Here is a 26297-nt window from a genome sequence, read left to right as displayed (position 1 = left end):
TTTATAAGGAAGCCAGCTGTAAGGAAGACTAACTATGCATGTCAGTGGGTTACTAATGAGTATCTTACAGGCTAGCAGATATCCTCTGTACTTAAACCTTACAATTATTGACTTTTAAACCACCAACTAGTAGTTTGATTTCAGAAACACATACTTTTCAATGAAAGCTTACTATTCTTGTTCGTCTTCTGACTAGTTTAGGTCTCCCTGCCACATGCGAACTTAGCACCCTCAACCTTCCCATCAATGAAATAACCTGGTCAATTGTTTATTGCGAGAGCCACAAGTGTGGGCCACCTGTGTTGTTTACAGCAAAGCCCCAACATCCGGCCCAGGGCAAGGTGGCACAGCCAGGTTGAGGCAGTACTCTAGATTTTAGATGAGCATATGCTACTCAGAATAATGACACTTCGTAGCCAAAATAGCTTCTGTATGTCCAGCCATCACAGGTACATACTACTATATCTGCATAATGTCCATTATTCTAAAAATGTCCTCCTCACCTGATCCATTTTAAGCTGCTTCTTGATCTCTTGGCTTACCTTAACAAAATTACAGAGAAGGAGATCAGGATTTTTGCCCAATTTCCCTCTGGCTGGTCTGCAATCTCCTATCAAGTACTGCTTAAGAACATGAGATTATTTTGACACGACAGAAAGAAAAGACCTCGCCCTCCACTCTCCAACCCCATCACAGGAAGGTGCACCCAGCTGCCCTAGAACTCCACGTGCCCCCTCCCCCACCCCCCTCCACCATGGCTGGGGTTGCGATGGCCAAGTGGGAGGACAGAAACTGCCACAAGAAGGAGCCTAACCCTTGTACTCCTTCAGCAGCCAGTTTACAACATCCTCAATTTCAGATTTACATACCCGTATCTAAGCCAACAACCACCTCAATAAAGGATATTAAAAAGCAATACTTTTGTCTTAGAGTGATACAAACTCTCAGCCTTCAAGCTGACAATACTAAATACCAATGCACACACACACACACACATCACACGGAGTAAAAATAGCACTACTGTGTTCACAGAGCCGAGAACTGCATTTGGCATGGAGTAAGCACTCAGTTAAGATAAATGCTAGTAACTAAAAAAATTAAACATCTTATATTCCAGCGAGTTTAGAGGTTAAATGATTACCAACCTGACAGGTAGAAAATTGTGCTTGGGACAGGTATGAGAAGGAAAAGTAATCAAGAGTGGCAACAGGGGCAAAATAGTGTATTATTCTGGAGAAAGTTTAAATTCAGTCATCTTTTATACAACATTCAAATCTGTTACCACCTTCCTTTAAATGGTTGTCACTTTTGAGCGTGTGATATCACTCAATCTAAGAGAATGTCTGTTTTTTTTTTTAATCGAATTGTAATACTCTTTTGTGCTGCTAAGACCAATAATACATCAAAATTCCAGATAGTTGGCAAAGGATCCAGGAAAATATTTAGGAAACTTCTCCCTAATTAATTGATAGGTGTTCAGTAATACTTAGTCAAAGACAAACAGAAGCACCTAATATGCTCATAGTTGTGCCAGAGGGGCTGAAACTGATGAAATTTGTATTTCAGGGGGAAATATGACTTGATTTCAACGTAAAGCAGTATATTAATGGAAGACTGAATTATAACTAAAATTAGAAGCTAATCTTCTATGGATAAAATCATACTGGGGGGAAGAGGGAAACAAATTGGGCAAAATTTTAAATCACTGTCTTGCAGATCAACTAAACTGATACTATTCTTGTACAGGTTGTAACCAATTAAGATTTATTTTTTTCAGGAGTGCCTGGGTGGCTCAGTCGGTTAAGCGTCTGACTCTTGGTTTTGGCTCAGGTCAAGATCTCGCGGTTTCGTGTGTTGAAGCCCCATGTCAGGCTCTACGCTGGCAACACGGAGCCTATTTGGGATTCTCTCTCCCTCTTTCTCTGCCCTTCTCCCACTTGCACTGTCTCTGTCTCTCTCAAAATAAATAAACTTAAATATTTTATTTTTTTCAAAAGATGGCTAGAGCAAGGAAACTCCAACATGTGGAATAAAAGATGCTCAAGTCATTAGTAACAAAAATGATGGCTAAAATTTCCATGAAAAGCTATTCAAGCCACCAGTCTTTTAGTCCTTTTCAACTTTTTCCATGAAGATTCAGCTTATGTTTATACCAAAGCTATTCTTCCTCCACATTTTAAATGCAGTCAAGCATATTGGTCTTTGCACTAGCATGCTTTCTCAATTTCTCCAAAGTTACCATAGCGACTCTAGATAATTTGGCCTTGGTAGGATTTTTTTTACAAGGAGAAAAAGGTGACTCTAAACATCAAGGACTAAGTGTTCAACAAAAACATTACACTACCAAATATTAAAACCAGTAAAAGTATGTTTCCTGCGGAAGTCACTGAAAATCTGTGAGAAACTCAAAATTAAGACTCAAGGTTAAAATGTACTTGAAATATGTCAAGTATCTAAAACACAGAAAAGATCAACTCCCACTCCCTTCCTGAAGCAAAAGAGACCAGGCTGTGCCTGATAGCATCCACCTGTTTTCTCACTGGAGCCTCGCCCAGGGCACAAAGCACATGAAGCACCAGTTAGGGAGGATCAGGAGACACTATATGCCCAGCCTGCTCTTATGCCCAGCTTGGACCTTTTTCCTACGACCACATGGATTTTTGACTCCCAATGGGTGCCTGTATTACACAGAAAGTCATTTCTATAAAAATGCCAAACAGTAGGACTTTAAGAACACCCACGCAAATGCAAAACAAGGTAGTTTTCACTAAAACAAAACGAAACAAGGAAAACTCAGATTTGTTTATTCCCTACTGCAGTTAAAAGGTAGCAAAGAAAAATTCTTTCCTTACCACACGTCCATCAGAACCTACCACTAATGTAACAGTATTCCAAAGCTATTGCAAATAGTGTTTTGCTGTACATGTCTGCGTGTTATTTAATCAATCTTGACATATCAAAAGATTCAGAACATTCCACACAAAGATAGTTACAGAGGAAGCATGATCATCCAGAGAACTGGATTCTGCTCTGAGCTCTGAAAATCAGTTGTCTTGCTTCTGCCCATTAGCAACCCTAACCTTGCAATGCTAAAAGGAAAGCAGAGATGGAGAAAACACTTTAAAGAATTAAAAACACTTGATAAGCCTGATGCATTGAGCCACTGCTTCACAAGGTGGAGAGGAGAACTCACTCCATATTCTGATGTCTACCAGCGAGACTGGGGAACACCCCCGAAAGAAATGAGAATGCAGCACTCAGGTTTGGGAAGGGGAACATCTAGAAGATGGACAGAAGCCAGTTGGCATTCTAGACACCCTCCCCATCTGACAGGGTTTCTAGAGCCACCTGTCACAACCTGCCCCTCCCACATCTGTAATGACAGCTGGACTAGATTATTCCTATAAACCAAAGATGATGTTGGCACTTGGGCGAAGCACCCCCATAAGCCTTTATAGCACATAAAATTACATGCTGTATTTTGGGTTCTTTGAAGTTTCAGTCTGCTCTTTCTTTTGGGCTTAACTTAAATTTAGGTTTTAAATCAGGGCCCATCCAATGGAACATCTGGGGCCCACACTGGAAGTCACTTTAGCGACCACACCTTTTAAAAGAACCTGCTGGAAAACATATCCTGCAGAGCAATAGAAGAAACTATCATCAATGATAGTCTCTACCCTCAAAAAACTTGCACTCCTCATATCCCAAAGTCAGACAGACCTCTCCCTGATACTCACACTGCAGCCCCCTACTAATTTAATAATTGTAGCAGGTTTCACAGAAGGAAGGAAAAGCTTTGATTTTTGCCCATTCTGTGGCAACTCCTCGCAGGCCTTGGAGCAGCTAAGGAGTTGTCTATCAGGAGTCCTCCATCCAAACTCTCAGCTGTGCCTGACTGGTTGGTTGGGGGCAGGGGTGGAGAGAAGAGGCGTCGGGTCGAGCCTAAGGGGACACAAGTAAGAATGGAACTTGGGGAGAACAAGCGTACTCTCAACTTGTAAGGTAGCAGGGTTGCTGAGGTGAGCCCAAATGAGCTTGATTTCAGGTTTATTTCAGAAAATGTGCTGTCCTGTAGTGCTGTCTGCACCTGCCTCAAAGAAATCCAATTTGCCTGCTGCCCAAGTCACCTCTAACAGCCAGGGACTAACTTCCAGGCCTGCTCAAGGTGAGAGGTCAAAGGGTGGTTTTTAACCACCCTATTTTTCTGCCTACAAGAGATGGTGACCTATTCAGTAAGAGTTACATTGACAAGCTGGATTTTCTATGCCAACATTGGTCAAAGTTTTTCCTCAATGGATGCTCTACCATGGAAAGGTATCATTAATCCATGTGTGTGTTTCCCGGTTTAAAAAGCAATTTCCTAGTCTCGTCATGCTATGAAAGAGGGGCCTGTATCTGGTACTGAATATACTGTTTACAGAAAGAAGATTCCCCTTCTGGGTTGTTCAGACGTGCGCATTCTTCCCTGTGTAAACCTACTCCACCTGTATTTCTGCTATACAGGAAGTAAATGTGCAAACAGAATAAAAAGCAGCTGAAGGCACACATTCTTTGACTCTAATTAAGGTGGGATGCCTGATTCGCAGCTGTTCCGACTACTTTAAATGTTTTTCTAATCAACAGTGGAGTTTAAGAGGCATTTTATCTCATGTTTCAACTTTTTATAATATACACCAGTGTACTACTCAACTCTCAGCCTGCTTATCACAAGGTAACGTTAAGGAGGGAGGTGTGAAAGGTATTCGTGGACATGTCTAATAACTAAGAAGGCTGAGACACTGACATTGTGCTTTGCTCAAGGTCACTCAAATAGTAACACAGCCAGAACTAGGGAAAAGAAATCAACTATAGTTCATTCGCTAAGAACAACAAAATCAGCATGTCGCCTCTGCACCTGACTTTCAGTCAAGGCCAAATCAGAACATTGAATCTGCTCATTTTATTTAGATAATGCTTCTCTGATAACAAAGAAGCTGTATTTTCTATTGTTTCTGCAGCTTTACATAAGAGACTGTCCTATGAATAAAATTTAGAGAATGTCTGCCTAGGTAGAAAAAGCATCCTTGGCCTTGATAAAACAGCAGACACTTTTGTATTTAGTCCCGGGTATTAAAATGTCGATATTGGGCCAACTTCCTTCCCATGTCTGTACTATCCACCTCCTCTCTTTCCATCATCACCTTTGTAAAAATCAAGCATTGTAGATAAGTCTTAATTTAACTCCATTATGCCTCAAAATAAGATGGCCAATTTTGTCATAGTCCATCATCAATTAGACCTTTATTAAGGAAGAGAAAAAGGTAAAGGCGACGTGGATTTGACGACATGGGTTTGGCTGCTGGTCGGTAGGTGACTTCCTGATCGCCACCTTATCAGCGTCCATTTTGGTTGCTGAACTGCATGAGTGAAGCGAGAAACCATCAGAGGCAGAGGATGAACTGGCTGTAATCCCCAGCCCTCCAACACCACCTCTTCTGCAAAGATGCAGGGGTATCATCCACGCACCCCTGAACACAGTGAAGTAGAAAAGGGGAATGCACTGCCTATCACTTACTATTTCCTGAAGAATCTTGGCAAGTTCATTTCTGTTCTAAATGTGAATGTGGGCTGGAAATTAAGAGAGAAGAAAAACTCAAGTTCACCTCACTGGTGAATTCTCCATTTCTCTTCTCTTAAAGGTTTACTTTGCTTCCAATGTACACAACACACATCTATCTCTGTACCTTTTCTCATGTTTGCTTGGCATGGTCAGAGGTTCCTGAGAGGCCCCCGCATAGACTAAAGCATCAAGCATGTAGGGCCTGTGCTGACCTATGTGGGCACCCCTAGTCCCTTGGCTATTAAACACTTCAAGTGCAGCTAATCTGAATTGAGTTGTGCTGGAGGAGAAAAGACAGTATCACATCTCAATAGTTTTATACAATGATTATACATTGAAAGGATATTTTAAAGGATATACTTGAGTAAATAGAATTTATTAAAATTACCTGCCCTTGTTTCTGTTGATTTGTTCATGTGGCTACTAGAAACCAGGTCACTCCTGCCTGAGCCCCTCCCTCCATCCCCAACCGAGCCTACTTTCCCTTTGTTCTGTCTATATCCAGCCTGGGAGGCATATCAGGAACAAGAAAATAATATGCCATCTACTGTTTTTGTGTGTTTCTCAAAAGACACACACATACACATACACACACACACAGGTCTATATCACATAAATGAATTTATTTTTGTCTGACTTAGCCACTGGACTTCTGTGCATCTGCATTTATCATTTAAGTCTGCTGAACCTTTGCTAATCCATCCTTAAATATATCTTATTGATATATGTTAGACTGTAGGCAGTTCTGATCCACAAAAAGCCTATTTCAACTTATTGTACAAAATGCGTCATCAGGGGTGGGCAGTTCTATCTACATAGAGGTCCTTTAGAATTCCTATCCCATTAGGCCATAGACACAGAGCAGCCACCAAAGTGCCCCACTAAAATGGAAAGATGGGGCACCTGGGTGGCTCAGTCAGTTAAGGGTCTGACTTCAGATCAGGTCATGATCTTGGGGTTTGTGAGTTTGAGCCCTCCGCCAGTGTGGAGCCTGCTTGGGATTCTCTTTCTCTCCCTCTCTGCCCCTCCCCCACTTGCATTCTCTCAAAATAAATAAACCTTTAAAAAATTAAAAAAAAATAGAAAAGTGAACAGCACCCAGTCCTACACTATCCAAAACTGTGAGAGGCATGACACGGGTACCACTGAATATCGTGGGTAACAGAATATATATGGAATGTGAGTACTACCATTTTGGGACCACCATTTCCACAATAAAATGTCAAAGCAGTTGGCTGATCTGTGTTCCCCAAAGTGACCCACACAATTCAGAAGTGAAAATCACCCATGATCAGCAAGAACTATTGAATGGAGAGAACTGGTGCCCCTCACAGGGTCCCTCTAGGCCATACTGGACAAGACACTGCAGGCAGGACTTTGGAGATCACTGCACTTGCTCAGCCAAACCAACCCACTTGTGTTCTGTGCCAGGCTGTGTGTGAGTCACTGGAGGTACTGAGAGAAGACGGTCTACCTTGAGGAGCTCCTTGATAGCTAGGAAAGGCCAACATGTACTAAGAATTATCATAAACTGTAGTAAGTGCAGTGGGAAAAGGACAAAGAGGGAATGATTAACCACAGAAAGTCATCATAAGGGTAAGACAATTGCGGCCCTTTGTGTGAGGTACACACACAAGGAGGTACAGTTCGGTCCTGTAGGTGGTGTAGAGCCAGTAAAGATTTTAAAGTACGAAAGCCTTGATTAAACATGACTTTCTGGCTTCTTCCTGATCATACAATAAGCTCTAATTATGATCAACAAAAGCAAATGAATATTCTTCATCCACAGGATGCCCAGGGAACAGCGCCTAGTATTACCACAGAGGCTTAAGATAGCAAATGCATGCCTGTTCAGCAGCAGGCTGAACCCTGCATCCGTCATGAATCAATGGGTCACGACCAGCATTTTCGGAGAAAATGAATCAGGACAGAGCAGTAAATGTCAGGGCGTGTTGTAGGTATTAAAGGTGAAGTGTTGCTTTGTGAATCTTTGCTGTTTAGTTAGACACACACGCACACATCATCACACGGCTAGCTGGGGGCATGATATAAGCCTGTTTTACTCTGGGTCACAAGATTTTAAAGTTACTCGCTTCAAGTGTATGTCACAGTAACGAATTAGTAATGAATTAGTAACGTAAGATCTCTAATAAGCCTGCCCATTGTCAAATCAATCTAACCTTGCTTTTGCAGTGGTTTTAGTCTCCTACGAAGGTCTGAAACAAGGGCTGACCCTTAAGCACACTTTTGGATACATTCATCTGTCTCACTGAGTCCTACTGAGCAGTCCTCCCATACATACCCTGAATCTACTAATTCCTTCTTTTTTTTTTTACGTTTATTTATTTTTGACAGAGAGAGAGAGAGAGAGAGAGAGAGAGAGAGAGAGAGAGAGAGAAAACACATGAGTGGGGGAGGGGCAGAGAGAGAGGGAGACACAGAATCCGAAGCAGGCTCCAGGCTCCAAACTGTCAGCACAGAGCCTAACGTGGAGCTTGAACTCACAAACTGAGAGATCATGACCTGGGCCGAAGTTGGGACGCTTGATCCACTGAGGTACCCAGACGCCCCCCTACTAATTCCTTCTGATGTGCCTCTGGAACTCTTGACCTGTTTTAAACATGTAATACTCTTATATTCTCAACTTTTTGTTTACACTTTCCCCACCTGCTTGTCTTAATGGCATTCTGACTTTTCCTTTGTGATACTACTTCCCACAAACCAGGGCTGCTTGCTTCCCAAATTTCCTTAACTCACAGAACCAGGGAAGAAAGTGTTTTTTATCACCATTACAGCTGAACTGACTTTTGCCCAGGCCAGGCCCTAACACCTCTATTCCAAGACCTCCACCTCACGTCTGTTTCACTTCCTAACCTCATCACTCATCTCCTGACCTCCAAGATATTTTATTGCCAAAATCACTGTGTTCCTCCCATGCTCATCTCTGCTGGGTGGCTTCAAGAAGGTGGGGGCCCTTGGGAAAACCCAAAGCACAGCTGGAAGACTCCCTCCTTCATCGAAAGGTTTCTCCTCCATTCCACTTGAGCTACACAAAGGCCCCATCTTGGACCTGAACTAATCCAGAAATACTTCACCTTTAATATCTAGGCTTCCAAATCTCGAGCTTTTCATTTACCCACTTCTCCACTTGTCATTCTTACAAGTCTTCCCCTTCATCCACATCATAATAGGCAGTTCCTTGACTCTCCCTGTACCCCACTTCATCCTGGCTTCATGAGCTTCCTTACCAAGATGGGACCTCAAGGCCATCCAATGTCAACGATGCTCACCCAGCGGTTCCTGTTCCTTTGACTTTCTCAGAGCCAACATGCCAATCCCTGAACCCAGCTGCCCCACTCATGTCCTCTCATTTTGTTGGCAAAATTCACATGAACATGCTGACTGGCCCCATGAGAAAAACTCAAGAGCCAACTAAAGTTCTAAAAACTGCCCAGGCTTTGTACCCAACCCTGGCTGATGTACTCACTTTTTCTACAGAAGCTGTTTTCATTCCTCCATCATTCTCACGACAGCACAGGACACCCTCAATACTCTTCCTCTCCCACTCTGGTCACACAGCAAGGGGTATCTGTGTTCATCTTAGCTGGGATGGGAAAGCCAGAGCTGTTGAGATACATGCTGGTCTCTTCTCTCTTGAGAGAGTGATTCTCAAACTTCAGTGAGCATAAACATTTACCTGAGCCATTTGTTAAAATGCAGACGCCAGAGCTCCACTTCCTAGAGATGGACTTTTAGGGTCTGGAGTGAACCTGAGAAGACTGTATTTGCACAAGTGTCCCTGTGATCCCGATGCAGTAGGTAACTGAATCTGAGCATCACTGTCCAAAGTCACTTTCTCACTTAGATGATGTAGCTGCCTCAGCTTTTGCCCTGTGAAATCCTTGAGCAAGGAACTTCTGGATTATATATTATTTGAAAAGAAAAAAAGTCAAGGACCATCTGAGCCAATCGAGACTAAATGAGGAGAGTATGGAAATAACTAGAACTCAATTCATGAATCCCTGTTCTAGCACCTAAACAGGTTCAAGCTTCACAGGAAAAATATAAGATAAATGACAAAAAAGTATGCTATGAATTCAGTACATAGCTAAGAGAGAACTTGAACTGAATTTATTAAACAGCCTAAATTAAATATATTTATTATTGTGTATTTTCACCATTGAGCCTTCTACTAATGCTTTTTCTAATCAACAGGACTTGGAAACGTGGGACAAAAGAGCAGTTGTCAAACAGCCAGGAGACTTTATCCTAATCCCAAATCTCCCAGTAACTCCATCATGGGTTGGTGAATTGATGAAATTCTCTGACACTCAATGTCCCCATATACATATGGAGATTTGCACTCGGCTAGAGGATAACAAAACTGTTCAGACCAAAAAAAGCAATGGCAGACCATTCTACATTCTACAAATGGAAGATATGGAAAAAATCACTGTAGAACTTTCTACAATTGTTTTCCCCCACTAGCCCTCCTTAGAATTCCCCTAAGGCCTCAAATAATGACACTGTTTTATGAATTATAAGCATCACAGCATGAGGCAGCATCTGGTGGGGAGGTTCCTACAGGAAGGAAGAGACCTCAGCGGTATTTGCTATTTGTACCCTTTTGATGTTTCAACCACAAGGCACAGCATTCTTTCAAGCCAGTTTTAGTTGTGGCAGAACCCAAAAGGCAATTGATAGATTGAATGTAGAATCCAGACCCAACCAAGAACAAAGATGCACCAAAAGGAAATAAAGTCTACATCACTGAAAAGTGCAAATTCCTACTAAAACTTCAAGAAGGCTACTAGAAAACAGACAGACAAGAGACAAGAAAGGGAGGGTGAATACAAGGTAAATTCTTCCCAGAACTACTATACGTACTAGTTAAAAGAAAACAGAAACATGGGCGCCTGGGTGGCTCAGTCAGTTGAGTGTCTGACTCTTGCTTTTGGCTTAGGTCACATCCCAGGGTTGTGGGATGGAGCACTGTGTCAGGCTCTGGGCTATACTCAGAGCTTGCTTATGATTCTCTCTCTCTCTCCCTCCCTCCCTCTCTTTCTCTCTCTCTCTCCCCCTCCCTCCCTCTGCCCATTTCCCACTCACTCTCACACTCTAAAAAAATAAATAAATCTTGGGGCGCCTGGGTGGCTCAGTCAGTTGAGGGTCCGACTTCAGCTCAGGTCATGATCTCATGGTTTGTGGGTTTGAGCCCTGCGTCGGGCTCTGTACTGACAGCTCAGAGCCTGAAGCCTGCTTCGGATTCTGTGTCTCCCTCTCTCTCTGCCCCTCCCCACTCACACTCTATCTCTCTCTGTCTCTCAAAAATAAATAAATGTAAAAAATAATTTTTTAATAAATAAATAAATCTTTAAAAGAAAGCAAAAGAAAACAGAAACAAGCAAGCAAACAACAGACAAGATTGAAAAAAAAAAGGGAAAGAAAATCAAGAAAGACAATGGATGGTCATATTGTGCTAATTCCACCAAAGCTCAGGTAGTAAAAACTGATCGAGACCTAGAACAAAGCTAGTCTATCTAGAACCTAAAAGCCAGGACCACCAATGAGAGTTGCTGGAGGGGAGGTGGGTGGGGTGATGGGCTAAATGGGTGATGGAAATTAAGGAGAGCACTTGCTGGGATGAGCACTGAGTATCATATGCAAGGGATGAATCACTAAATTCTACTCTTGAAACCAATGCTACATTATATGTTAACTAACTTGAATTTAAATTAAAAAAAATAATGACATGACTAAAGTACATTAAGAAATAAGGAAAAGATGGGAATGCAAGCTGGTGCAGCCACTCTGGAAAACAGTATGGAGGTTCCTCAAAAAAACTAAAAATAGAACTACCCTACGACCCAGCAACTGCACTACTAGGCATTTATCCACAGGATAAAAGGGGCACAAGCACCCCCATGTTTATAGCTGTACTATCAACAATAGCCAAAGTATGGAAAGAGCCCAAATGTCCACTGAAGGATGAATGGATAAAGAAAACGTGGTATATATATACAATGGAGTATTACTCAGCAGTCAAAAAGAATGAAATCTTGCCATTTGCAACTACTAGGATGGAACTGGAGGGTATTATGCTAAGTGAAATTAGTCAGAGAAAGACAAACATCATATGACTTCACACATATGAGGACTTTAAGAGACAAAACAGATGAACATAAGGGAAGGGACACAAAAATAATATAAAAACAGGGGGACAAAGCATAAGAGACTCATAAATATGGAGAACAAACTGAGGGTTATGGGAAGGGTTGTGGGAGGGGGGATGGGCTAAATGGGTAAGGGGCACTAAGGAATCTACTCCTGAAATCATTGTTGCAGTATATGCTAATTTGGATGTAAATTTTAAAAAATTAAAATTAAAAAAAAAGAAAAGCAAGTAACACAAGGAAAAAAAAAGAAGGAAAAGAGACTGTGTTAGTTTTTAAGCAATTGGCTATGAAATCAGAAGAAGCTGGGTTGGAATAGTATTTATCTGTCTGTTGGCTGTGACCTTGGAAAAATTCCTTAGGTTTTTCCAGGACTTGTTTTTGCCATCTATAAGATGGGAATAACCCTGTGTAAGTTGAATGCCTTGGGCACTGTGTGGGTCTGGTGAGTAGACACTCACTTGGTAACCCTTGGAGTAAAGTATGTTTGAGATCATGGAAAATTCCTAACCTCTCCCAGCTCTCCAACTTCAAAGAGCTTGAAAGACTAATATAAACTTTGGGATCAAATATCAGTTGCTCAATTTCTCTTTGGCTAGAGAGGATTAATATTGATTATTTGTATTTAAAAATGCCGGCACGCTAAAAAGGTAAGCTTTGATTTGTGGGCTCACACCTGACTGGCATCTGCCCAATACATCCCCAAGGCTAGGACACAAAATATGTGAAACTAAAGAAGTCTCTCAACTATGTGTTCCAACCCCAGGCTTGCCTGATGGAGACCATACAACGTGTGTGTCTGAGTCAGGTTAGTGATGCCTGGATCCTCCCCAATGCATCTGACTTCCCAACCTCCTCTGTCCCTCAAATATAGTTCCCTGTCAAACTGTATGGCTTCTCCCTTTATGTCCTTAACAACTGTCCCTTCTACTGCAGCTCCACAGCACCATCCCCGGTCACCACACAGGTGGACCTCAGCATCAACATCTCCTCCGAGGACCTAGCTGCAAGCAGCATGCCCTGGAAGGCTGGGCTGCCTGCCATGGAAACACCCCGTCAAGAGCACCTCTTGGGGTGCCTGGGTGGCTCAGTTGTTTTTAGCCTGTGCTCAGGTCATGATCCAAGAGTCATGGGATCGAGTCCTGTGCTGGGGCTCTGTGCTAAGCGTGAAGACTGCTGAAGATTGTTTCTCTTTCTCTCTCTCTCCCCCCACCCCCCACCCGTTATGTACTCTTTCTGTTTAAAAAAAAAAAAAACAAAAACAAAAAACCACATCTCATCTTATCCTCTCGTCTGTGGTTATCCCCTGATGGCTAACCCTGATGACTATTTCTCCTCGGAGGTTACTCTGTCTCCCTACTGTGGATACGTACCTTAGGGGGACAAGCCCCAGGATGTCAAAAAGGTCCTCGACCTGTGGCATATGGCTCTCAAAGCAAGCTGACTGGTAAGCAAATCCAAACAGGGCACTCCTGGAAGGCAGGCCCTCCCCTTACCTAGGAGCCAGACCATGAAAAGGGTCCCTGCTCTCGACTCAGCTGTGCCCCTTGCCCCCACCAGCCTGTCAGCCACTGCATGGAGCAACCCCACACTTTCTTGTTCCCTGGGACACAGAGGGGTGATCAGAGCCAGGGAGAGAACAAGGAGGAAGGGGGAAATGCAGAATCACCATAGAAAAATAAAAACTATTTATGTTTTGAAAATGCAATTAAGAATTCCTTAATATTTGATTAACATTTTGTAGAGAGCAACAACATGTCCCTTAATGGGTTGATGACCAAGGAAGATATTTCCTTCCAGATTCCTAGTTTCTATTAGCATCGTTTATGAGCAAGCCATAGGCAGCATCTTTAGGAAAACAGACAGTGAGGTCCAAGCCTGTAGAAGAAATCCAATGGATTCTCTAAAGCACTCCCCAGTCATAAGATTCTTTTTCTTGAAGAAATCACAAATATTCAGGGTTAAGCAAACCCATATTCATGGCCCTCACTTGCTTAAACATTGGAAGCATTTCTCCTTTCAAGTATAATTCTCTACCTCTCTACTAGGTAAGGCCAGAACTTGATCTAATCAATGAGCTGTCTTTTTGGTGTCTGAGTTGTAAGCACTGACACAAAAGGAATCACACCGTGTTTTTGTTTCTTTTCCAGGACACATATGAAACTGCCTCAGAGTCACTAATACAAAGAACAGCTTGGCTCACATAAAGAGCTCTTTGAAGATAGTATTTCTAAACAAGCCCATCACCAAGGGAAGGCTTTTTTGCTCTGTTTACTTTCCGAGGTAGGACAGAAAAAGTAAGCATGCCAGAAGATTTGTAGCGTTTTCCCCTTCCTTAAAAAAGAAATATAATATATCAGGAACTTCCTTGGGAAACATACAACAGCAGCCCCATTCATAACTATTTGCTCAACTATAATTTGCAAATTCCCTCTCCTTCTCTTGCCAACATGCCCCCTCCCATTCCCTGCTCTTCCTAATAGCTCTAGTCTGATTTCCCTTCCCCGATCCAGACTTTCCCAAAGAGAACTCTCCATCTTAGATTTTTTTCACAGTTGCCCTACAAAACTAAAGAAATGAAGTTCTTAAAAGGGAATTATTTTCATTATTCAAAGATATTTTGCAGAAGTTAATATGAAATCTACTCAGCAGAAGAAATTCTTTTTTAGGAAATTAACTCCTTTAATTTAAAGGGTGGGATTTCTGGCATCAGAGAGAAACTTTCAAAGCCCATAGGAGTAGCAGACTTGTCTGAACGGTCCCATTTCAGCAAAATCCCTACAGCAAAGAAATGATCAAGACAGTCTCCCCGGCCCACCTGAAAAGAAAACTTAAAAGTCCATTTAGTATTATTTAAAATGGCAGAGGAATGAAAAGCTTAGTCCCAAATAGTTCACTTTTCAAGACTATAGGGGCACCTGGTAGCTCATTCAGTGAAACATCTGACAGCATAGAACCTGCTTGGGTTTCTCTCTCCTCTCTCTCTGCCCTTCCCTTGCGCACATGCACACAGACAGCATAGAACCTGCTTGGGTTTCTCTCTCCTCTCTCTCTGCCCTTCCCTTGCACACATGCACACACACAGTCTCTCCCTCTCAAATAAATAAATTTCAAAAAAAAAATCTTTTTAAACTATCCAGGCATAAATAACCCTAATACCATAATCATTTACACCAAGACACCATCCAATTTCTGATCTGGTCTCTGACATTAATAAAGAGGATCCTGCCCCCTTTTCTGGGGTCAATTGCAAAAGGATGTATATATACATATATATACATATATACATGTATATATATGTATATATACATATATACGTATATATACATGTATATATACATATATATACATGTGTATATACACATGTATATATACATGTATATATATGTATATACGTATATATACATATATACACACATATATATGTATATATATGTATATATGTATATATATGTATGTATGTATATATATATATATATATATATATACACACATACATATATATACACACACACACACACCCTGTAGAAGGCAGCTTGTAATCACCCTGGTGATTGCTGCCTTCTAGAATTCATGCCCTTCTAGAATCTTCTCCCCTTGAAACACATGCTGGATTTACTAACTTGATTCTAATGACTGGAATACAGCAAACTATGGGACAGCACTTCTGAGAATGGGTTACAAAAGGGCTCTGGCTTCCAACTTACTGGCCCTTTCTTGTTTGCTCACTGAGGAAAGCCAGCTACCATATTGGGAGCTGCCCACAGAGAGGCCCATATGTCAAGGAGCTGAGGGAAGCCTGTGGCCAACAGCAACGAGGGAATGGGGTCCTCAGTCCAAACGTCCGTCAGGAACTGAATCCTGCCAACACCATGACCGAGCTTGGAAGATCTGTTCTGCTTGGACCCTAGGAGGACTGAAGCTTTATGACAGACTGAATGCCACAGGACTCAGTTAAACTAGAATCAGATTCCTGACTTTGAAAAGCTGTGAGATAAATGTTCTTTGTTTTAAGCTGCTAAGTTTTAGAGTAATTAATTACACAGTCATGGATAACTAGTACACATAGTTATGTGTACTCCCAACAGAATTATGATTGGCTCTTTGTGACGTCATGTAAACCTGTTAGCCTGTGGATAAACACAGGGTCAAGAGCCACTTTATTTTAAAAAAATTTTTTTTTTAACATTTATTTATTTTTGAGACAGAGAGAGACAGAGCATGAACACGGGAAGGGCAGAGAGAGAGGGAGACACAGAATCTGAAACGGGTTCCAGGCTCTGAGCTGTCAGCACAGAGCCCGACGCGGGGCTCGAACTCACGGACTGTGAGATCATGACCAGAGCCGAAGTCGGACGCCCAACCAACTGAGCCACCCAGGCGCCCCAAGAGCCACTTTATAAAGCAACTATCTTTTTTGGTCTTAAAAACATGCCTTTCATATTTTCCCTGGTCATTAATATTAGTATTTTGAGACTTAATTAATAAGTCCATATGCCCAGATGTCGTAATTTTATCAGCTATGAGCAATAATTTCAGCCACAAGTCGTCTTAATAATACAGGTTATCTCTTCCTCTCTTCGTTCATTCAGTCATTTATTCATTCACTGAAAAATACTCTATGCCCTTCTCTGGGTCACTTCTACTTCCCTGTGGTATCAAACTGTCTCGGATTCCCAGCTTCATAACCCACTGGGTCACATAAATGGCAGGAAGAACTTGTACCATCTAACTACAATACAGAATTTTCCACTGAGACAAAGACTAAATTTTACTTTAGGCTGGCAGTCCTGGCACACCATGTAGAATCTTGTCCACCACGCATCTAATTCACATCCTACTTGTTACCTCCAGGCAAACTAAAACACACAGAAAACAGTACAACGAATCGTCATTAGTGAACAAATGATAGTAGGCCAATACCAGCATTAAGTAATTCGTTCAACTATGTGACAGATATGATGTCATAATAGGGGTAGTTGACCTAGATGGGCCATGCCAAAGAAGGACTCCCTGAAAAAGGGAGTTAAAATCTAAAGACAGTAGAGCCTGAATAGATACACAGGAGAAGGGAATAGCACATGCAGAGGTCCTATGGAAAAGGGGTCAATGTGGCTGGAAAAAGAGCAGTAAGGAAGGGGGCACAATATGAAACTGGAGCAGCTGTAAGAACCGGACCATACAAAGCTTATGAGCCCTTGTAAGAGTCTGGTCTTTATTCTATGAGAATTGTGATAATACTGAGTGGTTTTCAACGGGGTTGGCCAGAACAGTTGAGAGTTTTGAAGAAATTCATTTGACTATGATACAGATGATAAAGGATTAAAGGGGCAAGAGGATTGAGGAAACCAGTCAGAGAGCACTGCAGTAATCTAGCAAGAGAAGTCAGAAGGCTTCAGGAGGTTCGTGGTGGGATAGAGGTGAACATAGAAGAGATATTTAGGAGAATGATGAGCTGGAAACAGGGAGATACGCACACACATACAGAGAGATCAAAAGAGCAAATGTAAGTGAAGGACAGAATTTTAAACTCATGAGTAAAAGCATTAACTGAACAGTTTCTTTGAGCACATTATTAGTTGCCTGATCTCCATCCCCCAAAGTGACCCTACCGCACCAGCATGGTGGGTGCTCAAGAAACTATAAAATCAACAGTATTTAGAACCCATGTATCTTAGGCATACGTTCTACGCTCATTTTATCTACCGAATACCGCTTAATCTTATTTAACAGGTTTACTAAGCACTTCTCCAAGTTAGTCTGGTCAAAGGAACTTTTCTTTGTAACGGCTTTAATAAGGTACAGCTTATATACCATACATTTACCCTTTTAAAGTCCGCAATTGAGTGATTTTCAGTACAGAGTTATGCAACCATCGCCACAATCAATTTTAGAACACTTTTGTTCCTACAGTAACTATACAATAATCAGTCACTCTCCATCCCCTCTATTCTCCCAGGCCTAGGCAACCAATGGTCTACCATCTGTCTCCATGGACTGGCCTTTTCTGGACACTTCATATATATTGAATTATATAATAAGTGGCTTTTTGTGTCTGCCTTCCTTCACTCAGTATATTTTCAGCGTCCGCTCAGGTTGAAGTCTGTATCAGTATATTAATTCACTTTTTTGAAAGGTTTTCTTTTTAGTAATCTCTTCACCCAACGTGGGACTCCAACTTACAACCCCAAGATTAAGAGTTGCACACTCAGCCAACTGAGCCAGAACATTAGTTATAATTGATTAGCCTACACGAACCTACATTTGCTATAACTGATGAACCTATCATCATCATCCAAATTCCACAGTTTACATAATGGTTCACTGTTGGTTTTGGACAAATGTATAATGACATTTATCACTGTGGTGTCATACAGAGTATTTTCACTACACTAAAAACTCTCTGTGCTCTGTCTATTCATCCTCCTTTCCCAACTGCTGATATTTTTACTGTCTCCATAGTTTTGCCTTTGCTAGAAAGTCATAGTTGGAATCGTATAGGATGTAGCCTTTTCAGATTGGCTTTTCTTTGCTGTATACATTTAAGGTTCCTGTACGTCTTTTCATGGCTTGATAGCTTTTTTTTTTTTTTTTTTTTTTTAGCAAAGAATAATATTCCACTGTCTGGATATGCCACAGTGTATTTATTCATTCACCTACTGAAGGACATCACGGTCACATCCAACTTTGCCTATTATTAAAAAAAGTCTTTTGACATCCATACACAAGTTTTTGAGTGGACCTAAGACTTCACTCCCTCCGTTAAATAATAAGAGCACAACTGCTGGATAGCATGATAAGAGTATGCTTGGTTTTTTAACAAACTGCAAGTGACTATACCACTTTGCATTTCCATGAGCAATGAGAGTTCCAGTTGCTCCAAACCCTCACAGCATTTGGTGTTGCCAGTGTTTCATATTTTGACCATTCTGATAATTGTACAGTGGTATCTTATTTTATTTTGCACTTCCTTGATGACACATGACGTGGAGCATCTTTTCCTATACTTATTTGCCATCTGTGTATCTTCTTCAGAGATGTGTCTGTTAAGGTTTTTAGCCTATTCTTTAACCTAGTTGTTTTCTTATTGTTGAAGTTTTAAGAGTTTTTTTTAAAAATTTTTTTATTATTTATTTTTGAGACAGAGAGAGACAGAGCATGAATGGGGGAGGGGCAGAGAGAGGGAGACACAGAATCGGAAGCAGGCTCCAGACTCTGAGCCATCAGCCCAGAGCCTGACGCAGGGCTCGAACTCACGAACCGTGAGATCGTGACCTGAGCTGAAGTCGGACGCTCAACCAACTGAGCCACCCAGGCACCCCAAGAGTTTTTAAATATCTTACATAGCAGTTCTGTATGAGACAGGTCTTTTACCTGGTATATTTTATACCAGCCTGTGGACTGTCTTCTCATCCTCTTGACACTTCCTTTTGTGAAGCAGAAAGTTTTAATTTTAATGAAATCCAGCTTACTCACTTTTTTTCTTTCATGCCATTGGTGCTCTATCTTAAAAGTCACTGCTATACTGAATTTCATCTAAGTTTTCTCCTTTGTTATCTTTTTTTTAATGTTTATTTGAAGAGACAGAGAGAGAGAAAGGCAGAAAGAGAGTGACAGAGAATCCCAAGCAGGCTTTGCACTGTCAGCACAGAGCCTGATGTAGGATTTGATCCCACTGATTGGGAGATCATGACCTAAGCCGAAATCAAGAGTCTGACACTTAAATGACTGAACCACCCAAGCAAACCCTCCTTTGTTATCTTTTAAAAGTTTCACAGTTTTTCTTTTTATAGGTAGGTGTGATCCATTTGAGGTATTTTTTTGTGAAGGGTACAATGGTATACTTTGTGATGAGTACAATGTGTAAGGTCTAGATTCACTTTTTACATGTCCAGTTTCAGCACCATTTGGTGAAAAGGTCATCTTTGCTCCATTGTATTGGTTTGCTCCTTTGTTAAAGGTCAATTGACTATACTTTTAGGGTGTATTTCTGGGTTCTCTATTCTCTTTCACTGATCTATGTGCCTAAAGTTTCACCAATGCCACTCTCTTGATCACTGCAACTTTGTATTAAATTTGAAGTCTGGTATTGTCAGTCCTCCAACTTTGTTCTCCTTCAATATTGTGTTGGCAATTCTAGGTCTTTTTCTTTTTTTTAAACATTTTTTAATGCTTATTTATGAGAGAGAGAGAGAGAGAGAGAGAGAGAGAGGAAGGGAGGAAGGGAGAGAGAGAGAATGAACCCAAGTGGGGAAGGGACAGAGCAAGAGAGGGGCACAGAAACTGAAGCAGGCTCCAGGCTCTGAACTGTCAGCACAGAGCCCAATGCAGGGCTCAAACTCATGAGCCATGAGATTATGACCTGAGCCGAAGTCAGATGCTTAACCAACTGAGCCACCCAGGTGCCCCTAGGTCTTTGGCTTCTCAGTATAAACTTTAGAATCAGGTTGTCAATATGCAAAAAGTAACTTGAGATTTTCACTGACACTGCATTGAATCTATAGATCAAGTTGGGAAGAAGTGACATTTTAGCAATACTGTCTTCCTATCCATGAATATGGAATATCTATCCACTTATTTAGTTCTTTCTTCTAGTTCATCAAAGTTTTATAGTTTTCCTCATATAGATTTTGTGCATATTTTATCAAATTTATACCTAAATAATTCATTTGAGTGCTAATGTAAATGGAACTGTGTTCTTAATGTCAAATTCCACTTGTTCATTGCTGACATATAGGAAAGCAATAGACTTTTACATATAATCTTGTATCTTGCTATAATTGCTTATTAGTTCCAATTTTTAAAAAAATTCTTACTGAGTTTTCAAATAGTCAATCATGTCATCTATGAATAAACCCAGTTTTGTTTCTTCCTTTTCAATCTATATTTTCTTTTTTTTATTATATTAACTAGAACTTCCAGTTCAAAGTTGAAAAAGGAGTGGTGAGAAGGAAGGTCTTTGCCTTGTATCTTAATGGGAAAGCTTGGAATTTCTCACCATTAAATATGATGTTTGCTTTTAGCATGTTTTTTGTTCACTGTCTTTCTCAAACTGAGGGTGTTTCCCCTTGATTCCTAGTTAACTAAGAATTTTTTTCTTGAATAAGTTTGGATTTTGTTAAGTGCCTTTTCTGCACTGATACAGTGACATATCATGTAATTTTTCTTACTTAGCCTGTTGATGTGATAGATCACATTAAATGATTTTCAAATATGAAACAAGCTTTGCATACCTGGGATAAATCTCACTTGGTTGTGATTTATACAGTACTTTTTATACACTGTTGAATGTGATTTGCTAATATCATTTTTTATAGATGAATAGTATTTCATGGTAGGAATGTATCGCATTTCATTTACTCATCAGTAGATGGACATTTGGGTTGTTTCCACTTTTTGCTCCCATGAGTAATACTTCAATGACCATTTGTGTGCAGGTTTTCTGCACGCACACAGGTTTTCAGGTTTCTTTGGTATATATCTGGTAGTGGAATTGTTGGGTCATATGGTAATTCCATATTTAATTTTTTTAAGTAGCTGCCAGAATGTTTTACATTTTTTGAAATTTTATTTTACAGAGTGTGTGCAAGTGGGGGAGAGGGGCAGAGGGAGAGAGAGCATCTTAAACGGGCTCCATGCTCAGTGCACAACCCGATATGGGGCTTGATCCCATGACCCTAGCATCATAACATGAGCCAAAATTAAGAGTAGACACTCAACAAACTGAACCACCTAGGCGACCCCAGAATGTTATAAAAAGTAGCTGCACCATTTTGTAATTCAACAAGCACCTTCCCTCATCCTTGCAAACACTTGATATTGTTGGTCTTTTCGATTCTAACTATTCCAGTGTGAGGTAGTATCTCACTGTGGTTTTGCTTTGCATTTCCCTAACAACTGATGTTAAACCCCCTGTCCTGTTCTGGTGCATGTGTATCTTATTTGGTGAAATGTCACCATTACTTACCCCCAAATCACATGTATTTATACCTGTTTTCTTTTAGGAGTTTTGTAGTTGTGGTTCTCACATTTCGATTAGATTATGCATGGGATAGGGATCCAAATTCATTTTTACGTTTGACTATTTCCAGTTGCCGAAGATTATTTGTTGAAAGATGTTTTTTCCCATTAAAATGTCTTGATCGATTTTTGAATTACACTAAACTTGCAATCCCGGGATAAATCCCACTTAGTGGTATATGATACTTTATTTATGTTGCTGGACTTGGTTTGCTAGTATTTTGTTGAGGATTTTTTTTTATTTGTACTCATAAGGCATGTAGGTCTATCATTTTTTTGAGGTATCTTTGTCTGGTTTTGGTATCAAAGAAAAAAATGGGTCTTAGTAGAATGGGTTGCGAAGTGTTCCCTCCTCTTACATGTTTTTTGAAAAGCAGGTAATTTTTTTGCTTACTAACTTTACCTTTTTACTTGTTCTAAGTCTATTCTGATTGTTAATTTATTTTTGAGTCAGTTTTGATAGTTTATGTCTTTCTAGGTATCTGTCCATTTCATTTAGGTTATCTTACATATATTTGTTGGCATAGTAGTACATCACCCTTTTTATTTCTGTTAGTAGTGATATCTCCTCTGAATGATGTAGCTTTTAAATGGTTTATTATTATCACAAATCTTGAAATTAATAAAGCCAAAGTTAAAGATGTAACAGACTATTACAATTTTGAGTTTTCAAAAATTCTGAATTAAAAGAATATACAAACACATCCTTCCAGTTCTTACCTCTGGAACCAAAAAGAGGCACAACAACAGAACCTACACATTTTTAGTTTAAGTACACCGAATCAGTTCTGAGCTGAACTAGAGACAGATCCTGGCTAAGCTTACACATTCTAAGTTTACCAGTTAGAAGAAACTCAGTATTTTAAGTCAACCACACTCACATGAACACCTGCACATGCATGCACTATAATAAACCCAATATGACAAATTCCTAAGGCATTAGCATTGTAAAAGAATCATGTACCAAACCCTTTGAATTTTTTGGACAGAGACTAATTCACCCTTTCATTTATTTCTTGAGTTTAGGACCATCAGAATTCTGTGTACTATGCTTTCTGAAATCATAGCTCACATATTAATATGTATCTATTAACGGCCACATTTTTACAGACTCCACTTCCAAAAATCAGGTTCCCTAAAAGTCACCAAAAATGTTCAGATGTTAATAAGATTCATAAATACATATTACATCTAATCTATTCTTGTAAAATAAACTAATAAAGTCACCTTAGAGGGAAAGTTGTATATTTCATAGTCTTTTCTTTCAATGAAACTCTTCTTAGGAAACTTTCTTCAAAAAACCTGGGCTAATTGTTACTCTGACTTCTCTAAAACAAAATTCAACTACAAAGGTTTGAAAACACTGTGACAAGCTGTCAAGCTGTATTGATACATTCGATACATTCAGGAGAAAACTATGCTTATCACCATACACCTAACTGGCACTATTAAGTTTACAGAACACTTTTGCCTTTTACATTTTAGGTGATTTTTACAGCAGGGGCAGGGGTGGGAATCAGGTAGGGCAGGTGGCACTAACATCCTTTTTATTTTTTTTTTAATTCACGCATTTTTTAAAGTAGTATTTAAATCTAGCTGTATATTAGAAACTCCTAGATTTTTTTTTTTTTTTTTTTTTGAGAGAGACAGAATGCAAGTGGGAGAAGGGCAGAGAGTGAGGGAGAGAGACAGAATCCCAAGCAGGCTCCACACCGTCAGTGAAGAGCCCACTGTGGGGCTTGAACTCCTGAACCACGAGATCATGACCTGATGTCGGACACTTAACCGACTGAGTCACCCCGACGCCCCTAATTTACGCATTTTATGACACTAGAAAAACTCATTACTGTGCTAACATGTTTATCATCCCATTACAGAGGAGACAAAACCGAAGTTCTCACAGGTTAAACAATGTGGCCAAGGTCACACAGTTCCTAAGTGGTAATGCTGGGACCAGGAAATCCAGTCCGCTGACCTCTCCCCAGTATGACACTGATTCTCATTTAGAAAAAGTAAGAGGCAAAAATTTAGAACTCAACATGTGTGTAAGGAGAAAGTTTCTCGTTACTCTTCCTAAACTTTTTCTTTGAAAGCATGTTTATTTGGAATATTTATGAGCCACTCTCCGTATCGAACTTTATTATCAACAACTTGACTAAAAGCATGTTTTTAATAATCTTAGGCTGATATTGAGTCTTCAGTGACCTGCCACCTGTCAACTTCACATATTTTAGAATCTTTAAAAGTATTCTTCAGAGCTTAGAGCTACGAGACACTGTTAAATTATTAAACAACCCTGAGAAATCCCCTTTCAAGTGATTCTGAGGCCAAATTAGTTCATGTGTCACCGAATTCTCTTCCACACAGCACTTGATAAAAAGCCTCATTCCTCCAGCTCAATAGACAGCTATTTAACAGTGATTAGAGATCATTAACACCAATGACCATTACCCCAATGTTTATTTCTATATACTTAACAAAGCTAGAACATACCATCTGTCCAAGGAATGATACTGTTACTCAATCACAGCACAAAGCACTAAATCAGAATCTAACTCATGGCATATGGACATTGGAGTATTCACCCAGCACAGGACAAAGTTCTTGTGGTTCCTCCGATACAGAGGCCTAAGGGCAAATGAGTTTATCTTCACTTTCTCCTCAGAGAACCCAATGTTTAAATGGAGATTGCAGTCATAAACTTACTCTCTAGCTTAGTGACCGATGGACTTCAGTTCAAAATGATACTGTCCTATACAGTATTTATAATTACTGGGGTTTGGGGTGACAAAAATATCTGAGGAAGCTCTGGGAAAAAGGAAGTTCAAGTACACTCATCATGATGAGCACTGAGTAATGTATAGAACTGCTCAATCACTATACTGCACACCTGAAACTAACTGTATGTTAACAAAACTGGAATTAAAATTAAAAACTTAAAAAAAAAGAAGTTGATTTAAGTCTTTGCTGTGCCCTCACTTCCAAATCAGTGAGATGAGGAATTTGAAATAATCTGCAATTCGCCCAGAGATTTCCTGGGAGAACGTAAGCAAGAAAAAGAAATAGTTGCCTCCCTCCTAGGGCCTTGACCCTGGCTGTGGCAGCAACTTTTTCTCAATTCCGCCTGACCATTTACAAAAAGAGAGGTGGTTCTTCTCCACTTACACTGCTACCAATAAGACTGCAAATGAGTTGTTAAAAGTATGTATCCCAGGGACACCTGGGTGGCTCAGTTGGTTGAGCGTCCGCCTTTGGCTCAGGTCATGATCTCACGGTTCCTGAGTTCAAGCCCTACATCGGACCCTCTGCTGTCGGCACAGAGCCCATGTCAGATCCTCTGTTTCCTTTCTCTCTGCCCCCCCTCTCTCTCCAAAATAAGTAATAAAACATTTTTTAAAAAGTATAGTATCCCAAAGTTTATCCAGGAGAAGGTACACAGATAGACTGCATTGGGATCTTACCTTTTGGCTTCCTCTAGATGGCACAGATATTCATAAGCAATGTTCTGCCTCCTCCTCTCATCCATCTCCTCTGCAGAGAGCCTTTCATCATCCACAATAGCTAGAAATAGAGGAAAGCATCACATTACTTATAAGGGTAGTGTTCATCAAATAAACACTTGAGACAAAAACCCGAAAAAACACAGGCAATTCAACACCGAACACTAAGAGACAGAGATATTTAAACATCAGAAAAATAGAAAGATTTGCCTTTGGATTTTACAATATGTCAATGATAGCAAAAATTTAAAAATGCAATACTGAAGTACGGGTTAAAATTACTAAAAAGGATGAGAACAGCCATCATATATCATAGACTTGGTGCCAGAGAATTTTGATGGCCTCAAATCCATTAAAGCATGGTCCACTCCCAACAACTTTCCTTAACAAGCTTGTAGTATTGGTCCAGTGGCTCAGCTTGGACCTTCGTGGAAATTCTGAATTTTAACAAATAATCTACAAGGACCAGTGTTTACCCACTCCTAAAGGGAATTAAAGCTTCTCATCCAATGCAAACCCTAGGTTACAGATGCCAAAGTCTCTAAGATTCGTGCTTCACCTGTATCTTGGCCTTTATGAGGCTAACCTTCGTGGTCAAAAGGTATCCAGAAGAACAAAACAAAGGAGACATCAATTGAGCAGTTTTTAAGCCCCACACTCTTTATTCCAATACAAATATACTTTACAAACTTCCACAATTCAGCTTTACTTTTCTGCAGAGAATACGGCCTCCCCATTTCCTGAGTGTACTTCGCCTGCCCACAGTCTCAACAGTACTCAAGAGCCTCACGGGTCACATCTGCCAACTCTTGGCTGTTCATTTACATGACAAAGAACTCAATTCTGATAGCTATAAAGTAAATTTGGTTTCTGGTTTGTTACATTATTCATCTAATGAACACGTTGGGGGGGGGGCAGGGATGTATGGTCATATGGGGCAGGAATATGAATTTTTTTTTGTTCCCTAGCCACCAGCTCCAATCAGCCAATTCATAAATGAGACCC

At 40.4% G+C, this 26297-nt stretch overlaps 1 protein-coding gene and 1 long non-coding RNA gene across 7 annotated transcripts in view; both read right to left on the bottom strand.

The window, feature by feature from the left end:
- IQGAP2 (IQ motif containing GTPase activating protein 2) overlaps positions 1 to 26297 on the bottom strand; it is a 294230-nt gene that overhangs the window by 218070 nt on the left and 49863 nt on the right. For all 3 annotated transcript variants that reach the window (XM_042988699.1, XM_042988712.1, XM_042988703.1), the window contains exon 2: positions 25254 to 25353. In XM_042988699.1, coding sequence (XP_042844633.1) covers positions 25254 to 25353 — 100 coding nt within the window. The remainder of the gene's footprint in view (positions 1 to 25253; positions 25354 to 26297) is intronic.
- Positions 1945 to 16865, bottom strand: LOC122239461. Of its 4 annotated transcripts, none has more exons than XR_006218608.1 (4): positions 16548 to 16865; positions 9087 to 9516; positions 5555 to 5607; positions 1945 to 5396 (listed from the first exon to the last, which is right to left on the bottom strand). It is a non-coding gene; the product is annotated as an uncharacterized LOC122239461 (long non-coding RNA). The 4 variants fall into 4 exon arrangements; XR_006218609.1 differs by having other exon boundaries at positions 1945 to 5607; positions 9087 to 9203; positions 9297 to 9516; XR_006218605.1 differs by having other exon boundaries at positions 1945 to 5607.

This window comes from Panthera tigris, chromosome A1 (genome assembly GCF_018350195.1).
Source record: "Panthera tigris isolate Pti1 chromosome A1, P.tigris_Pti1_mat1.1, whole genome shotgun sequence".
NCBI classification, from domain to species: Eukaryota; Metazoa; Chordata; class Mammalia; order Carnivora; family Felidae; genus Panthera; species Panthera tigris.
Note: the sequence above shows the minus strand (reverse complement) of the source record. Positions and strands in the feature narration are given on the sequence as shown.